The sequence below is a fragment of the Anolis sagrei genome, chromosome X (assembly GCF_037176765.1).
Source record: "Anolis sagrei isolate rAnoSag1 chromosome X, rAnoSag1.mat, whole genome shotgun sequence".
NCBI lineage: Eukaryota > Metazoa > Chordata > Lepidosauria > Squamata > Dactyloidae > Anolis > Anolis sagrei.
Genome location: NC_090034.1, coordinates 107,028,790 through 107,047,810, shown reverse-complemented (window position 1 = coordinate 107,047,810; position 19,021 = coordinate 107,028,790). Strand labels below are relative to the sequence as shown.

The window sequence follows — 19,021 nt, the reverse complement described above, 5'->3', positions numbered from 1 at the left end:
CTCCTATGTTTAACTGGTTTATACTTTTGATGAGGTGCAGTTTGATGCCAGTTGAACTGCCATGGCTTGATATTACTATGGATTCCAGGGAGTTTGCAGTTCAGCAAGGGCTTTTGCCTTACCTTGCTGCATCAACATTGTAAAATGGGTGCAGTTTCACACCACTCGAACTGCCGTGGCTTGATGCTCTGGAATCATGGGTGTTGTAGTATGGCAAGGGCTTGAGCGGCCTCTGCCAGTTGGTGCTGGCATTCACCAAACTACAATTTCCAATACGACATAGTATTGAGTTAAAAGCAGAGAACCAGATACCTCATTACATAATATGTAATCCTGGGAGTTGTAGTTTTCCAGGGACTTTATCTGTCTCTGCTAATCACTGCTGCAATTTCCCTGGATGGCAGAGCATTTGAAATAAAAATACAGAAGCAGATATCTCACACCATGCAATAGAATCCTGGGAGTTGTAGTTCCCAGGGGCCTTAGAGTGAGAGTGCATCACCGAATTACAATTTGCAGTATTCTACAGCATTGAGCCCTGGCAGTGAAATTGCAGAACTGGGTGTTTCATCACATGCTAAGGAAATCCAGGGAGTTGTAGTTTAACAAGGTCTTGAACCTTCCATACTCAAAAAAGTGCAGGTACCTCACCATACTACAACTCCCAGGATGGCATAGCATTGAGTTAAAAATGCAGAGACAGACATCTAATCACATGCTATGGAAATCCTGGAAGTTGTAGTTTAGCAAGGTCTTGAACCTTCTGAAATGGCAGGGAGAAGCTTTCAGGAAAAGAGACAAAGAGAGGTCTGGAGGTCTCAAAAGCACGTATTTTATTTCCAGCTGGGACCCTGGAGTGGGCTATGTCCAAAAGCATCCAGAGCCCCAATATAGGCGTTGACTATGGCTTTTATACCCTCCAATCGCAGTCAAACAAAGAACATGCGTCTACATACATTGACCTCATTGACAACTCCCAGGGTGGCATAGCGTTGAGTTAGAAATGCATAAACAGACATCTCACAAGCTATGGAAATTCTGGGAGTTGTAGTTTAACAATGTCTTGAACCTTCCATACCCCCCAAAAAGTGCAGGTACCTCACCATACTACAACTCCCAGGATGGCATAGCATTGAGTTAAAATGCAGAAACAGATATTTCATTACATGCAATGGAATCCTGGAGAAGTTATAGTTCCCCAGGAACCTTAGAGTGCAAGTGAGTCACCAAAATACAACTCCCAGGATGGCATAGCATTGAGTTAGAATCACAGAACTGGACATACCATCACATGTTATGGAATTCCTGGGAGTTGTAGTTTGGCAAGATCTTGAGCCTTCCATACCAAAAAAAAGCTCTGGTCCCTCACCAAACTACAACTCCCTGGATCTCCTTAGCATTGAGTCTCAGTAGTCAAAGTGGTGCTGAACGCATGATACAGTGCAGAATAGATGCGCCCTTGGGGAGTCTATGGAGCGTGTTTGCACTCACCTGCCCAGGTGCCGTAATGGGAGAAGTCCACTGCTTTCCAATACTCGGAGAGAATGTGGACCCGGATCTTGAACCAAATGAACCAGGAGACTTTCAGGAGCATCCAAAGGGTGATGGCCCCTCCAAGGAGGCAGAAGGAGAGGTCCAGAGAAGTCATTTCACCTTGGGGAGCCATTGCCACCTTTCCCGATGCTCTCTTTGTGCCACCCGTCACCACTGATGTGCAAGACAGGCACGGAGAAATTAATTCACACTGAATACAGATCCTTTTATATCCAGACTGATGCGGAGTCAGTTCACACCTCTTTCTGGCTCCAAGGCATATGCGCTTCCAAGTACCAGAACACTCCCACATTGTCCGGCAACACCTTTGCTTTCAGCACATCCAAACGTTTGCTCCCTGCGGGGTGAGTCAATGCTCAGGATGAGGACTAGATGATTTCAGATTGTGGAAGACCTATGTCGGCCTAGATGTACATCGTCTCGGAGACGTGTCTGTGGTGCACCAGCCATAGAGGACCTTGTGCGAGGAAGGAAAACTCCGTGTGCCAATGGCCTGCACCAGGATGAATGCGCAGCGCAAGGCTGGATTGGAGACATCAGTTCCAGCACACGCTCCCAATAATGATGCTCCCACTGGCATCCTTATTGGCTCCAAGGCACACACACATTGGCCATGCACACGTTCTGAGTGCCACTCACTCCTTCCTACCCCACATACCTTTCCCCCCTTTCCTTTCTTTCCCTCCTTCCTTGCCTACCTTCTTCTTTTCTTTCGTTCTCTTTCTTTTTCTTTCTTTCTTCTTCCATCTTTCTTTCTTCTCCTTTCCTTTCTTCCTCCCTCCCTCCCTCCCTCCCTTCCTTTCATTTTTATCTTTCTTCCCTTCCTTCTCCTTTCCTACTTTTCTTTCCTGTCTCCCTTCCTTCTCATCTCCCTTCCTTCCTTCCTACATTCCTTCCTTCCTTCCTTTTTCCTTTCATTCCCCTTTCTTTCTCTCTTTCTTTTCTTTCTCCCTTCCTTCTTTTTCCTTCTTTCCTTCCATTCCTTCCTTTCATTCCCCTTTCTCTCTGTCTCCCTCCTTTCTCCCTCCCTCCCTCCCTTCTCCTTTCCTTTCATTCCCCTTTCTCTCTTTCTTTCCTTTTGAGCTTCCTTCCTTCCTTCCTTCCTTCTTTCCTTCCTTCCTTCCTTCTTTCCTCTTTCCTTTAATTCCCCTTTCTCTCCCATTCCTTTCACCTTTCCTTCCTTCCTTCCTTTTTCCCTTAATTCCCATTTCTTTCACTCTTTCTTTTCTTTCTCCCTTCCTTCTCCCCTTCCTTTACTCTCCTTTCCTTTAATTCCCCTTTCTCTCTCTCTTTCTTTTCACCCTTCTTTCCTTTCTCTTTCCTTTCTCCCTTCCTTCCTTTTTTCCTTTAATCCCCTTTTCTCTCTTTCCTTTCTCCCTTCCTTCCTCTTTCCTTTCCTTCCCCTTTCTCTCTCCATCTTTCTTTTTGCACTTCCTTCCTTCCTTCCTTCCTTCCTTCCTTCCTTCCTCTCTCATTTCATTCTCCTTTCTCTCTCTTTCCTTTCATCTTCCTTCCTTCCTTTTTCCTTTAATTCCCATTTCTTTTTCACTTTCTTTACTTTCTCCCTTCCTTCTCCCCTTCCTTTATTCTCCTTTCCTTTAATTCCCCCTTCTCTCTCTCTTTCCTTTCACGTTTCTTTCCTTCCTTCCTTCCTTCCTTCCTTCCTTCCTTCCTTCCTTCCTTCCTTCCTTCCTTTCTCCCTTCCTTCCTTTTCCCTTTAATTCCCATTTCTTTCGCTCTTTCTTTTCTTTCTCCCTTCCTTCTCCCCTTCCTTTATTCTCCTTTCCTTTAATTCCCCTTTTTCTCTCTCTTTCCTTTCACCATTCTTTCCTTCCTTCCTTCCTTCCCTCCCTCCCTCCTTCCTTTCCCTTTCCTTTCTCCCTTCCTTCCTTTTCCCTTTAATTCCCATTTCTTTCTCCCTTCCTTCCTTTTCTTTCTCCCTTCGTTCTCCCCTTCCTTTATTCTCCTTTCCTTTAATTCCCCCTTTCTCTCTCTCTTTCCTTTCACATTTCCTTCCTTCCTTCCTTTCTCTTTCCTTTCTCCCTTCCTTCCTTTTTCCTATAATTCCCATTTCTTTCACTCTTTCTTTTCTTTCTCCCTTCCTTCTCCCCTTCCTTTATTCTCCTTTCCTTTAATTCCCCTTTCTCTCTCTCTTTCTTTTCACCCTTCTTTCCTCCCTCCCTCCCTCCCTTCCTTCCTTCCTTCCTTCCTTCCTTTCTCTTTCCTTTCTCCCTTCCTTCCTCTTTCCTTTAATTCCCATTTCTTTCTCACTTTCTTTGCTTTCTCCCTTCCTTCTTCCCTTCCTTCCTTCCTTCCTTCCTTCCTTCCTTCCTTCCTTCCAAGTGTTTGCTATTTTTTATGACTAGCAGGATGTCATCTACATAGCGCAAACTGCTGGTGTTGCTTCCTCCATATTCAGGCCTCTTTCCTCGCCATCTGATCCTATGTTATGTATTACATTACTGTCATACAAATTGGATAGTGTATTCAAGTGCAGCCTTGCCCTTTGGAAACCACAGCTACCTAATTTGTTGTAACTCAGCGTGTGCCTCATGTAGCTACTAGTGATAGTAGGAGGAAACGAGGCTTGGAAGAAGAAGACGCTCAGCAACAGCTGAAGCGCATTAGGGAATTGTTCTTAGAGCCTACGGATGAGGAAGACTTTGAGGGGTTTACTCGTGAGGAAATGGAGGTGGAGGATTACCGTGGTGTAAAGCGAGTAGCACGCTGCTCAGACAGTGATGGGGAATCTATTTCCAAACGGCTTAAAGATGTAGCAGATTGCAGGGAGTTTGACAGTGAGGATGAAGAGCTGGATTGGACCAGGGTCCAAGAAGTGTTAGATGTGGTTAATGCTCCAACTTCCAGCGATGAGTTCCATGGTTTCACATACACTTGGGTTTCAGATACTGCTTCGCAGGATGCAGTCCAAAGTGCAGAATGGCAGCAATGGAGAAGTCGTGATTCACCTGTGGAAATGGATGCACCTGGAGGTGAATCCAGTGACTCTGATGAGATTTAAGGAGTAGCTTGAGAGCAGTCTAGTTGCAGAGTTCAAAGTGTCGTGTTTCCGTGTGCCTTGTTCCTAAACTCTTGCCTTGAGTTCCTGCTTACAGCTTCGTGGCTTCCTGACTGTGCTGACCACCTTGCCGGAATTGGAATCGTGAGTCTTATCTCCTGCCCTGACCCTTGGACTGCCTTGACCACTCTACGCTCCTGTTTATCCCCTGTGACTTCGTTGGACCGCTCCTGATGCTGAATACTGCTCAATGATTTGTTTGGACTTCGGAATTGACTGTGTTTTGATGCTGACTTCAAGCTTTTTGCCTGTGTTATTCTTGCTTTCCTTTTCGCAGCGCTGACTGCTTGGACCTTTGTTTATTTACATTCCTGCTGGCTGCAAGCTCTTTTGTGTTTATTGCTCTGCTTTTAAGAGTCCTTTTTCATGTGTTAATTGACATTAAAGACCTTCTGTTAACTCTTTAACTGCTGTTTTGCCTCGCTAGTCCGCCTGGGTCTTGACAGAATTTCTGTGATTTTTAAATTCAGCGAATCTGTCCAAAGGTGAGACTAAAACATTGCAGCCAGTGTCAGGAATCTCCAAAAGCTATTCAGGGGCAACAGAAGCAGAATTTGGATATTTAAAAGGGGGGGAACTACATCGAACTATAGCAGCAAACAATACATTTCCACCCATAATGCATAACGAGGGATTTATTAAATTGTGACGCAACCATCATTTTAATGCTACAAGGATAGGGTTTGGAACATAGCAACCAATTGCTCTGCACGGTCCTGGTCCTGGTCCTGGTCCGGCTCCTTTCCGCAAGAACCATCAGGAAGGTGAAAATACATTATTTGAGAAGGGACTTCAGCATAGCCCGATGGATGAAACGTCCATAGGATGTGTGGTACACTAATGACTTTGGGAAGAACCATTCCAACATGAAATTCTGAATCAAAAGCCAAAGAGAGAGGAAAGTTAGGTAATATCACTTTTGGAAAAGTTTGGCAGAGCAAGGTCACCCGAAGAGTGCCTTAAGGCACATCTACACTGCTTGACACTATTTCTGTATATGTAGACGACATGGTCCTTCTCTCATATATTAATTTTAGTTCGACTTCTCCACCCAGCAAAAAACACAACCCAAAACTACTTTGTACCCACTTTTCCTATTGTTGAAGATAGGGGAGCTCTTTTCCTATAATAGGACCCAACGCAGAGCTTTGTTTGGGGAGAAGTTATTGGTGTTCTGGAGCGAATGGGCAGAAAACTGACCTCAAATCTCAACTTCTTGGGACGCTTCCAAAGGGTTTCATTGGCCAGGAAAGTGGGGTGGGTTTTTGGAGTGAGGAAATGCCTCTTGCCCCCAACTCACCTGCAAGCTGTGGCTGAGGCACCCCGAGGTTCTGTTGGTGAAGCCCACGGTGTTCAAGGCTTTGTGGGCATAGACCTCGGGAGATATCTTTGCGGCCCGGACGTTGAGGAGCCTGTTCATGTTGGTGTCAACAAACAGTGGTAAGACGCTCTGTGGAGGGAAAGGGAAGCCCAAGAGAAGGACAAAGGTGTGTTCGTTCTCTCGAAACAGGATGGACCAGAGATTATATTCCAAAGACGGATCCAAGGATGGAGGGAGGGAGAAGGCAAGGGCCTGGTAGACACAGCTTGGAGCTTGAGAGAAGGAGGAGAAAGAGATGAAGGAAAATAAGGTGAAGGAAGAGAAGAGAAGGAAGAAGAGAATGAAGGGAAGAAAAAGGACAATGGAAGAGGAGAAAAGAAGAAGAGAAGAAAAGGGAAGAGGAGAAGGAGGAGGAGAAAGTGTAGAGGAAAACAAGAAGGCGTTAAAAGGCGATTTCAGTTGCAACGTACCTGTACAATGATGACTTCAGACCTGTATTCCACGTTTAATGCCCGCGAGAAGAAGAGAGAAGAAAAGAACGAAGAGAAGAAAAACACGAAGGAAGAGGAGAAAAGGAAAAGGAAGGAGGAAGAAGAAAGAGAAAGAGGAGAAAAGAAGGAAGAGAATAAAGAAAAGGAAGATGAAGAAAGAAGAGGAGGAGGGAGCAGAAAGATTAGAAGATGAGGAGGAGGAGGGAGCAGAAAGATTAGAAGATGAGGAGGAGGAGGAAGAAAAATAAGATGACGGAAGAGGAGAGAAGAAGGAAGAGAACAAATAGAAGAAAGCAAGGTGATGGAAGAGGAGGAGAGGAGAAGAGAGGAGGAGGAGGGGAAGGGAGGTAGAAGATAATAAAGAAGAGGGAAAAAGGGAAGGAAGAGATGAAAAGAACAAAGATAAAGAAGAAGAAAAGGGGGATGAAGGAAAAGGACGGAAAAAGGTACAAGATGAGGACCAAGAAGAAGAAAGAGAAGGAGGGGGAGGAGGCAGAGCAAAAAAGGGGGGAAGAGGTAGCAGTGGTAGAAAAAGGAAAAGGAAAAAGTCAGAAGAGGAGGAGGAAAGCAAATCAGGAGAAGGAAAAGAGAGAAAAGAAGACAAAAAAGAAGGATGGAGAAGAAAGAGGAGGAGGAGAGAATGTAGAGGGAGGGAAAGGAGTTAAAAGGCGCTTTCAGTTGCAATATACCTGTACAATGATGCCTTTAGACTTATATTCCATTTTTAACGCCCGCGAGAACAAATCCACAGAAGTCTGAAAGGGGAAGCAAGGAAAGTGTCGTGTGACATTGAACGGTCCCATTGGATCTTTGACATTGCATTTTCCCTCCCAAATAGCTTGCACAACTGTGCCATTGGGGCAGCGACCCCACATTCAATTTCACAGAGGTGCTGGGAAACATCAGAAATGGGAACAGGGTCTCTCAAGCAGAGTAATCGAGTTGCAGGGCAGAAGCTGAACTGCCCTGCTTGGTGTTTGTCTCACCTTGCAGGCGCAGTACATTGCAGTCCAGGGCACAGGTCTCCAGGCGTTTCCAGATGAGATGTTTATTATGATCCCCTTCTTCCTACAAAGAGATACATGGTATGTGTGGGGGATGTTAGAGGTCCCGTTCACCCTACAGCTGTCCAAGTCCAGCTATAGACTCTCCAAAATGCTGCGAAGGCAGGAAACAAACATGTCATCTCCTTAATGTGACCCAGAGCGCAAGCCCAATGCAGTCACTGTCCCGTGGTGCCTCTTGATGTTTCCTTGTTGGCCTGCTTGGACTGCAACACCCAACATTCCTTACCTCTATCTGAAAAACCAGGGAGGAGGTACATGATTTATAGTTCCTCTACCATATCTCCCCTATGCTGTGATCTGGAGTGAGTGTCTCAGGGCATGTGTTGTGGTTCAACAGCAACAGCATGATGGGAATGAGAGTGCAGAACAGCATGCTGAAAATGAGAGTGCAGATGTGGGCTTTCAGTTTTCTCAGTCACAGCCTGTAGCTAGAGACAAGCCGCTGTTCTCACAAGAACGGAATGTAGCTGATAAGACATTTGGTGGGAATCAAGGTCAAGCTGCCCAGGTGTTGAGACGGAGCTCACAAATTGCGGCCAAGTGTTGAGCTCATCCGTTGGTGGGAAAACTGCTTGTTAGCTGCCTGTTTGATGTTCAATGTTTTGATGTTTAACGTATAAGTAACCTGCCTTGGAGCTGGCTCTGTGTTAGTTCCAACGTTGCTAATGGCTTGCTTCGGCTTCGGCTGTGGGGCTTGGGAAAAGTCTGCTTCATGTTACCTCATGCTATTTCCTGGACTTTACTCTGCTTCTATGCTTCAAGTCTCCTGCTTTGACAAAAAGGGATTATATTGGATTTTTACCTTGTACTACTGATCTCCTCACTGCTTATGAACTGCTTTGTTTGGAAAACCTCACAATAAACTTTCTACCTCACAACTTTGGCTGGTTTGTTAAAGATAGCAAGGTGAATCTTAGCCTGAGATACAACAGCATGCTATTGAACCAAACCAAACCTTGCAGAGTCTTATATCAATAGCAGAGATTTACTGCACAGCCTCTGTGTGATGGCGCGAGTGGCACCACCTGTGTGTAGAACTGTTAGTTGCAAGATTTAAACTGTTGTATCATGCTTAATCCTGCCTTTTCACCTTTCTTATGTATAGTTGGATAGATTGGTTATTTATAGCTGTCAATCAGTGTTGTTTGCACCAGTTAAATTGCTTCCTTGGCTCAATTGTTTGGCTCCACCTCTTCCTGGAGGAGAGGAGTGCTTCCCTTTTTTCATTCTGCTATCAGAGTTTCTATCAGGTGGACATGAGTAAGAGACTTGGCTCTAAAAGCCCCTGCTTAAATTACCTCTCAGCACCAATTCTAAGGTTTTTTACCCTTGGGACTCATGCTTTATGTCCAGATCATCCTGGACAACATTGAGGAGACCCAAGTGCCTTCAAACCGGTTCTTTTGGCACCAGAGGAAGGTCTTGTCCCTTCAACATAGGCCATTGGACTGGGGTTGTGTTTATACCGATATTCACAGCCATTGAGGAAAGAGGAAACAGGAAAAGCTTCTCAGCTGTAAAATCCTTGGACTTCAGAGATTGTAAAGTATATTTCCTTTGTCCCTGTTGAAACATCAAGCTTATGCCTGAGAAAGATAACTCATTGTGAACAATAAATACCATTTCAAGTTATCTGTTGTGTTTTGGTCTTTGGGAGTTCCGGTTTCCTAAAGGAGGGCAAGAAGCAATCCCCTGGGGAAAGATGTCACGTCCATGCCTCTTTCACTAAGAGCTATAGCCCCCAGGCGTGACGGCACACTCTGCTCCGCTCACAGCTGTTTTCAGACTGCTTAGGTGGACAGTAAGCTGAGCTGAAGGTCAGGTGCTCACCCCAACCTGGGCTTCGAACTGTCAGCCTCTAAATTGGTAAATTCTATTGCTGTGGATGATTAAGCAGCTATGCTAAAGCTCGGCTAACAATCTCTGGCTTCAGTGGAGAGGACTAATGGGTATTGCAGTCCTACAACATCTACAGCTTCCCCCCTTGAGACGAAGGGCCGTCTTTGTCTCCTACCTGGCAACCATTTGAGGAAGGATGGCTTCTGTCATCTGCGAAGAAAGAGCTCAATTGAGTTCTCTATTACCTGCAGTTTTGGTTAATCCACATCCAACAAAGGACGTCCCACAGATCATTTAACAATAACAATAACTTTATTCTCGTACCCGCCTCCATCAACCCGAGGGGACTTACAAATGGTACAAAATGCGTAAAGCAGAGCATAAAATGCACCGTAAAATACAAGTACAATAAAATAAAAACATATGGCATACAAAATAGCAATTAAAACAGTGCACAATAACTTATGGCGACAAGGGACAGAAGAACATGGCTGGACTGTAAACAAAAGGCGAAGGAGTGGGATAGTGCAAAATTGTAGCCGTGGAACAAAGACATGGGAAGAATTCTGATATTTTATAGATTCTATACGCAAAGACAGAATCCTGGTGGCATTCCACCTACCTTCACGGTCGAAAGGATGTTGCAATTCACCATGTTGTCAATGTACTAAAAGGAAAGGGAAGAATAGGGTTTGGTATTAGTTTCATTCACCCAAGTATGTCCTCTCCAGGCACTTTCTGGGTCCTCCAGCCCAACACTATGCTATTGGAGGCATACAACACATTGCCAACATTGTTATGGAACAGCTAAATAGAGGGTGAAAAACAGGGGTGCTTTCTGCCCCACCTCACACTCTTTTTAACATCTATATGAATGATTTAGTGCCTTGTTTAGCTAAAATTGACCTTCCTTCACCAGTAATTGTCAGTGTGTAATTCATGTATGACGTGTGTTAAAATGTAATTTTATGCGATAGGATTGTGATTGTAATAGAATTGTATTGCCAGGATGTAGTTTGACACAGAAGGGTTAAACAGCAAAGTAACAAGCTGTGAGAATGTGACCCTGAGTTCTTGCTCTGTGGAAGATTAGGGAGTGCCCGAGATAAACTTCCTTCCAGCTGCAGTTTGTATTAGTTCCTATCTCTTTCGGTTTGCGTTCTTCACATCTATCCGCTGATGGTGTATGTTGTCTATTTTGAGCTGCTTAAGTAAAGCTGACCCATGACAGACTTTGTATTTCTAGGTGCAAAGATGAGTGCAGATGCAGACTGTGGCCAGGAAATCAGAAGACGCTTCCTTCTTGGGAGGAGAGCAAGGTCCAATCTCGATCAAATAGTAAAGAGTAGAGACATCAGACTGGCAACCAAGATCCATTGCCTAGTCCAAGCCATGGTCTTCCCTGTAGTCACCTACGGATGTGAGAGCTGGACCTTAGGGAAGGCTGAGCGAAGGAAGATCGATGCTTTTGAGCTGTGGTGCTGGAGGAAAGTGCTGAGAGTGCCTTGGACGGCGAGAAGATCCAACCAGTCCATCCTCCAGGAAATAAAGCCCGACTGCTCACTGGAGGGAAGGAGACTAGAGACAAAGTTGAAGTCCTTTGGCCACATCATGAGGAGACAGCAAAGCCTAGAGAAGACAATGATGCTGGGGAAAGTGGAAGGCAAAAGGAAGAGGGGCCGACCAAGGGCAAGATGGATGGATGGCATCCTTGAAGTGACTGGACTGACCTTGAAGGAGCTGGGGGTGGTGACGGCCGACAGGGAGCTCTGGCGTGGGCTGGTCCATGAGGTCACGAAGAGTCGGAGATGACTGAATGAATGAACAACAAACAAAGTAAAGCTGAAAACCTGCTTTTACCAGAGACTCCAGAGTCCATTATTCTGAGCTTCTGCGATACTCTGCTACATGCTAACAATTGGTTATGGGCCCGCACTGACCGGGCTTGTTAACCTGGACCTGCTGACCTGCAGAGCTGCTGACCAGGTTGGAGGCTGTGATCGAAGCTGTGTGGTTTGGACTGGTGACTGGAGCCTGTTTCACCAAGAGCTGGTGAGTGTCTTCGTAGAAAGACTGATTCCGGGAGTAAGCAGAGTTGTGAGCGGGGCGTGCTGGACCCAGAGATTGATGATCGGAAAGTGTGAAGCTGTAAAGCCATAAAATTGAGAACCAGAGGGGAAACTGCCAGGTGCCACTGATGGTCTGAATCAGTGGTTGGGCTTAAACTCGGATCACAAGGGTCTCCTGTGGTGAGAATGGCTGCTTCTAATCCAATGCCGATGATTGAAAAACTCAGTGACCATAATTATAAGCTATGGTCTGTCTTTATGCAGCATCTGCTTGCGAGAGATAGCTTGCAAAGGACTATTTTAGGCACAAAAGTTGACCCGGAGAAAAATCAGAAGGAGCTAGCGAGCCTGATCCTTTGTTTGATGCCGGATCAACTGGTTCATGTGCGAGGTCTGCAAACTGCCAAGGAAGCATGGGATGCTCTCCGCGCTGTGCATTTGAGAGAGAGCACACTTGGCAAAATGATATGGACTAAGAGATTGTATTGTGCCAAACTGGAGGAAGGTGGAGATGTAAGATCGCATGTGAAAAAGGTGAAAGAGCTGTTCTTGGAATGCCAAACCAGAGGTCAAGATCAGCAACGAGAATCAGTTACATTTTGATGTCTTCGCTGAATGACGGATGGGACCATTTGTTGTTTTCGCTACAAGCGGTGAGAGCCCAGGACCTCATGTTGGATTTAATCTGTTCAAGAATCCTGGAGGAAGAAGAGAGACGATTGTTTGAGAGAGAACAGCGTGGAGGCTGCTGGAATGAGGGGGAGTCAACACAAACAGAGACTGTTCCTGCCAGCGTGCGAGCAGCAAAGGCTGAAAGGAGATGTTATGCCTGCAACGAACCAGGACATTTGGCCAGAGACTGCAAGCAAGGAGAAATCAACCCAGAGGTAGCCATGCCAGAGGGGGCTTCGGCAGAGGAGGATGCCGTGGTGGTGGAATATCGGACTTTGCTGGAGGTAGAGTGATGATCAGTTACATTGATGATGCTGGTGGCTGGAGATGTAGACAGTGTCCGGAGTGATAAATGGGTACCTGATTCCGGTGCTGCTCATCACATCACCAACAATCTCTCCAGCCTGAGGAATGTGGAGTCTACGGAAGGAGCTACAGTAACTCTGGCAGATGGATCTTTACAAATGTTTTCTCAATTTGGGACTTGATATATTCCTTGTCTGAGAGTGTATTGGGAAAAAGTTTTGTTTGTTCCACAGATGAAATCCAGTCTGCTTAGTGTAGCCACATTGACTGATCACCAGTATAAAGTTTCTTTTAAGGGCATTTATTGTTACATACATGACAAGGAAGGAAAGTTAGTTGGAAAAGGGGTGAAACGAAACAAAATGTATGAAATGTTCAACAAAGTAAATAATGTTGGAGAGGAAAACGTTGAGATCTTGTGTGTAGGCAGCCAGATACAACATGATCGTTGTGTACGTTTGTTTCATCGTGTTATGGGGCATGCAAACATGGAAATTTTAAAGAAAACGCTTAATCTATGTCCAGAGTATAAGATGGAGTCGTGTTACTATGACTTGGATTGTGCAATTTGCCAGGAAGTGAAAAAGGTACCTATCAAGTTCTACAAAAGATCAAAAATTAAGGTAAACAACTTGTTTGAGAAAGCACATGTGCATATAGAGGGTCCTTTTGATGAGAGTTGTGGTGGATCAATATATGTAATGTTGATTGTTGAAAGGTTAAGCAGATTTGGTCATGTGTATTTCCTAAAAGATGTATCTGAAGCAACTGAGAAATTGTCTAATTGGCTAAACTTGATTGAAAATGTTTATGATAAGAAATTGGGCACACTTATAATTGATAAAGGAGCAGAAATTTGCAGTGATGAAATTAAGTAATTCTTGAGATCTAAGGGTATTGATTGGATGGAGATTGGTCAATTTAAATATTCAGTCAAAAAACTAATGTGTTGATACCTGCAAGTGAGAGAACTAAAAACAACAGAGACACAGGGAAATGACATTTATTGGTTATAACAAAAGGTTTTACAATTTTTTGGATATGCCCAAGACTATAAAGTTAGCGAAAATTGCCTATCTTGAAAGACCTAGGGATTGGAACCAAATTCATTCAAACACAGAGTTTTTGTACGGCTTTCCAAAAGCTAGTGAGAGATCTGTAAGTGAAGAAAGAAGGGTGACATCTTGTGATGAAGTGAAGCAACAGCAATCAGTGAAAACAGAGAGTTTAACGCCTAGTAAAAGTTCACCCAAGAGTAAAACAGCAAAAACACAAGTCAGAACCGACAGACAGGTAAAGCAGGAGGACAAAGAAGTTCAGTTGGAACAAGTAAGTGCAGGGAAGAGAGAAGAAACAAAATATATACTCATTCCTTATTTGCCCAAGCCAGGTAAATTCCACAGAGTTCCAGTAGGAAAAGACTATACTGATGATGATAACTGTGTTGTTCAAAGAATGTAAAAGTGATATTTTGAAGATGTGCTTTGCAAAAGATGTGAGTGTTTGTGTATAGTAGTTTGATAAATAAAGTTATAAGTAGTGTAGAGAAGAAATGAATGTTACTTATAGAAGTTAAGTTGTTATTGTGGTTAAGATAATGTGTATATAGTAAGGACAGGAAATTACATTTAAAGAGGGGGAATTGTCCGTGTGCAATTCATATATGATGTGTGTTTAAATGTAATTTTATGTGATAGGATTGTGATTGTAATAGAATTGTATTGCCAGGATGTAGTTTGACACAGAAGGGTTAAACAGCAAAGTAACAAGCTGTGAGAATGTGACCTTGAGTTCTTGCTCAGTGAAAGATTAGGGAGTGCCAGAGATAAACTTCCTTCCATGTCTGTCCGCTGATGGTGTATGTTGTCTATTTTGAGCTGCTTAAGTAAAGCTGAAAACCTGCTTTTACCGGAGACTCCAGAGTCCATTATCCTGAGCTACACGCTAACAGTAATCAGGAGCAAAAAGGTTTTCATCCTGTTGTACGCAGATGATATAGTGCTTTTCTCCCTCTCTCGGTTGGATCTTAAAAACTTTCTGAAGGTTTTCAGTACTGACTACTGAGAGGAATATCTGTCAATCAATTTCTCCAAGACTAAAGTTATGGTTTTTGGCAGAGACTTCTGAGATATAAATGGTCTTTAGACCAACATGCCATAGCAGCTCAGCTAATTGAACCTATTCTGCAACTCTTCAGTAGCAAAATGTTGGCACAAATGCTACATGGTGCTCAAATCTGAAGCCTAGATCATAACACTTGATGGAAAACATAGTAGTCACCTTCTCGATGTCGGGGGTCTGCAGGAACTCTAACGGCACCACCTGGGTCATGCCAACGTTGTTCACTGGAGAAAGACCAAAAGGTACACACTCGCATTGGTAAAGAACTTGGCGAGATTTGCGATGGAAATACACTTAGAACACACATAGGCAAACTTGGGTCCTCAAGGTGTTTAAGACTTCAACTCCCACAATTCCTAACAGCCAGAATTGTGGAAGTTGAAATCCAAAACACCTGGAGGATTGTAGTTTGCCCATGCCTGATATAGAATGAATGTGGTTTGGCACCACCTTAATTGCCATGGGAGAGCCATCGAAACCAAGCAATTGTCCTTGACTCTCTTTCAAAGGATCCATTCTAGTTGGGAATCAAGAAATGGGAATCCCGGCTCTCAAAAGGAAAAGATGGAGGCATAATTTACCCAAAACGCCAATCTCCAAGCCTTCCAGAGCTTTGTGGATGGATTCGTAGATTTCTGAGCCTCCGGTGAATTCCGCCTGAATCACTTTGGTGCTCCGGCCATAGAGTTGCTCTGCGGAAAAGGGGGGGGGGAGATGGGCGTGCCTCAGTTTCCCCATTTCAAAAAGGAGCCAAAAGTGTCAAATGGAACAAACCCAAATCCAGTGAAAAGTATCCCAGTTATCAAATGCATCTACACTGTAGACTAGAGCAATGACTTTTTGCAGCCAACTAAAAATGTACAGAATGCATCCTGAAAGCTGTTTCCAACGTCTGCTTGTTCCACCTGTTTTTCAGTGGTACTTCTTTTTGCAAATGCAATATTGAGAATATTAAAACACTGAAATGATTTGCAGAGCCAATGTTAACGATCAAGTCAATATGTCAATCCTTGTCTCACCAATTTCAGCAGCCACTTGCTTCAGCTTTTCCATGGAGCGGCTGACCAGGATGACATCGAGACCTTTCTTGGCAAGCTGGAAAGGGGAAAACAGAGTTGGAAAAGTCATGGCTGCATCCACACTGCAGAAACAATGCTTTGCTCTTATGTACTTTGCTCTTGAGAGAGAGTCCAATATTTGCACTGGTATATAATAATAATTATAATTATAATAATTATTATTTCACCAAAAATCTCTCACTTGCTGTACATGGATGATCTAAAGCTTTATGGAAAATCGGAAACTGAAATCGAGTCACTAACCAACACAGTCAGAATCTTCAGCATTGACATCAGTATGGAGTTTGGCCTCAACAAATGTGCCACAGCGGCATTAAAGAAAGGGAAAATTACCCAAAGCGAGGGCATAGAGATGCCAAACGGACAAACCATAAAGTGCAATCAGCCTGAAGCCTACAAATACCTGGGCATACTACAATTGGACAATATCAATCATGGTCTAGTGAAAAATGTGGTCAGCAAAGAATATATCCAAAGAGTCAGAAAGTTTTTGAAGAGCAAATTAAATGGCGGAAATACTATCCAGGCTCTCAACCCCATCATTAGATACACAGCTGGGATTGTGAACTGGACACAAGCAGAGATGGAGGATCTGGACAGAAAAACAAGACAACTGATGACAATCCACTACTCATGACACCCACATAGTGATGTTGACAGACTTGACCAGCCCAGAAAATCAGGAGGCAGAGAGAAGAGGGATTCTGCAAGGGAAACACACGGTAGAAGAAGAAGAGAAACATGGACTGGCAGATGATGGGAAAGGCAGTCAAGAACCAACATTGACTTGACCAACAAGAGTAGAAAACTGCTTCAAGTGCAAAAGACAAAGAGGGAATGCCATAAAAACACAATCCAGAGCAGAAGAGGAAACTGGCAAAAGAAGGCTCTCTCTCCATGGACAGTTCCTGGGGAAAATTAAGAGCCAAATGGACAAAGAAAAAACATGTCTGTGGCTCACAAATGGGACTCTGAAAAAGGAGACAAAGGAGGGCCTGATTCTGGCAACCCAAGAACAAGCCATTCGAACCAAGGCCATCCAAGCCAGGATTGAAAAGTCAATGACAGATCCCAAATGCAGACTCTGCAAGGAAGCAGATGAAACAATAGATCACATCCTCCACTGCTGCAAGAAGATCACGGATAGACTACAAGCAGAGGCACAACACCGTTGCTCAGATGATCCATTGGAACTTGTGCCACAAATACCATTGAAAATGTAGAACACAATGTGCAAAAGAAAAGCTTCGGAAGGGCAAAGAGACTTCCGGTTTCCTTAAAACACTTTGAAATCGCTTCAAAAAGCAAATTTTCCGAATATACATAGGCAAGCAGACCAAGAATCCCATATTTGGATCTCCCTTTTTCTCTCTTGACTCAAAGCTGCCACTCACCTCATGGGCATAAGCTTTTCCGATGCCGGATGTTGCACCGGTGACCACTGCAAAAACAAGAAAAGGGACAGGTCAGAGTTTATGCATTGATGCAAACTTTCAAATCCTCATTTTAATATCCAGAGATTCCTCCCAAGTTTTGTCATGAAAATATCATTGCAGATTTGATAAACGTGGATTTCATAATGTGTGGGAATGAATGGAAGAATGAATGAGTGGAGCTAATAATTTTGGAGACACCAAACGCAGCATTGCCCAAACATGAATCAAGGAACATGAAAGGCACTGCAGACTGCTCCAACCAGAGAAGTCAGCCATAGCAGAGCACCTGAGGAACCAACCTGGACATGGCATATTATTTGAGAACACAGAAATGCTGGACCACTCACACAACCACCATGTCAGACTACACAGAGAAGCCATTGAAATACACAAGCATGTGGACAATTTCAACAGAAAGGAAGAAACCATGAAAATGAACAAAATCTGGCTACCCGTATTAAAAAATTCTAAAATTGCAACAGCAAAACAGCAAAGAGAAAAACAGGCAGGGACATCTAATCACCTTTCAAGAAGAGTTTGCTCCAGGCACAGTCAGCCCATTGTATGCTAATCAAGGTGGTCAGTTGAAAGATCCACACCTAGCCCAACTTACAAAAGCCCTTTGCCCCACCCCGGTCATTCCACAGATATATAAACCCATGGTCCTAATTCCAACAGAACTCACTACCTCTGAGGATGCTTGCCATAGATGCAGGCGAAACGTCAGGAGAAATGCCTCTAGAACATGGCCATATAACCCAAAAAAACCCACAAGAACTGAGCTTGTTTTAAGCTGGCTGGAATGTTGCCTTCCCGAAGGGAGGCATTAACCACCACCTCTACCCACTCTGCCAAACCCCCTCTGGCTTCTTTTACCAGCCAGGAAGGGCAGGGGTCTAGGATGCATGTGGTGGGCCTCACCTCCCCAAGAACCCTGATGACCTCATCGAGTTGAACAGATTGAAATGAATCCAACAAAACTGGACAAGCAGATGCTTGTGTTACATCCTCGGAGACTGCCGTTAATGTGGTGCCAAAGCCCGAACGGATCAAAGCGACTTTGTCTGCAAAGTACTGAGCAAAGGCTTCACAGTGCGCTGCCGAGTCGTCAGGGGACCCACTCAAGGTGGGGTTCAACAACCCTCTGACTACTCGAAACAGACACAAAATTGGCCGAATAAAAAGTTCCCCAGGGGCCTTAGAGTGCAAGTGAGTCACCAAAATACAACTCCCAGGATGGCCTAGCATTGAGTTAGAATCACAGTACTGGACGTCTCATCATATGCTATGGAATTCCTGGGAGTTGATCTTGAGCCTTCCATACCCCCCCAAAAAATGTGCTGCTGATACCTCACCAAACTACAACTCCCTGGATCTCCTTAGCATTGAGTCTCGGTAGTGAAAATGGTGCCGAACGCATGATACAGTGCAGAATAGATGCACCCTTGGGGAGTCTATGGAGCGTGTTTGCACTCACCTGCCCAGGTGCCGTAATGGGAGAAGTCCACCGCTTTCCAATACTCGGAGAGAATGTGGACCCGGATCTTGAACCAAAGGAACCAGGAGGCTCTCAGGAGCATCCAAAAGGCAACGGCACCTCCAAGGAGGCAGAAGGAGAGGTCCAGGGAAGTCATTTCACCTTGGGGAGCCATTGCCACCTTTCCCATGCTCTCCTTGCGCCACCCGTCACCACTGATGTGCACGACAGGTACGGAGAAATTAATTCATGCCGAATACAGATCCTTTTATATCCAGACCTACCTGAAGACAGTTCACACCTCTTTCTGGCTCCAAGGCACGTGCGCTTCCAAGTGCCAGAACACTCCCACATTGTCCGGCAACACCTTTGCTTTCAGCACATCCAAACTTTTGCTCCCTGCGGGGTGAGTCAATGCTCGGGATGATGACTAGATGATTTCAGATTGTGGAAGACCTATGTCGGCCTAGATGTACATCGTCTCGGAGAATGAAAACTCTATGTGCCAAT

The 19,021-nt window shown here is 44.5% G+C and overlaps 2 protein-coding genes across 2 annotated transcripts in view; both read right to left on the bottom strand.

Moving 5' to 3' along the window:
• LOC137094878 (very-long-chain 3-oxoacyl-CoA reductase-B-like) overlaps positions 1–1,666 on the bottom strand; it is a 41,232-nt gene extending 39,566 nt beyond the window's left edge. Inside the window, exon 1 of the mRNA XM_067460801.1 lies at positions 1,492–1,666. Coding sequence (XP_067316902.1) covers positions 1,492–1,666 — 175 coding nt within the window. The remainder of the gene's footprint in view (positions 1–1,491) is intronic.
• Positions 1,667–5,329: 3,663 nt separating this feature from the next.
• Positions 5,330–18,692, bottom strand: LOC137095002 (very-long-chain 3-oxoacyl-CoA reductase-like). Its single transcript, XM_067461134.1, has 11 exons — positions 18,512–18,692; positions 16,993–17,039; positions 15,539–15,614; positions 15,101–15,211; positions 14,679–14,743; positions 9,974–10,018; positions 9,527–9,561; positions 7,432–7,513; positions 7,135–7,200; positions 5,934–6,083; positions 5,330–5,507 (listed from the first exon to the last, which is right to left on the bottom strand). The coding sequence occupies exons 1-11, from the start codon at positions 18,684–18,686 to the stop codon at positions 5,409–5,411; spliced, it is 951 nt and encodes a 316-aa protein (XP_067317235.1). The 5' UTR covers positions 18,687–18,692; the 3' UTR covers positions 5,330–5,408.
• Between the last annotated feature and the right edge of the window lie 329 nt (positions 18,693–19,021).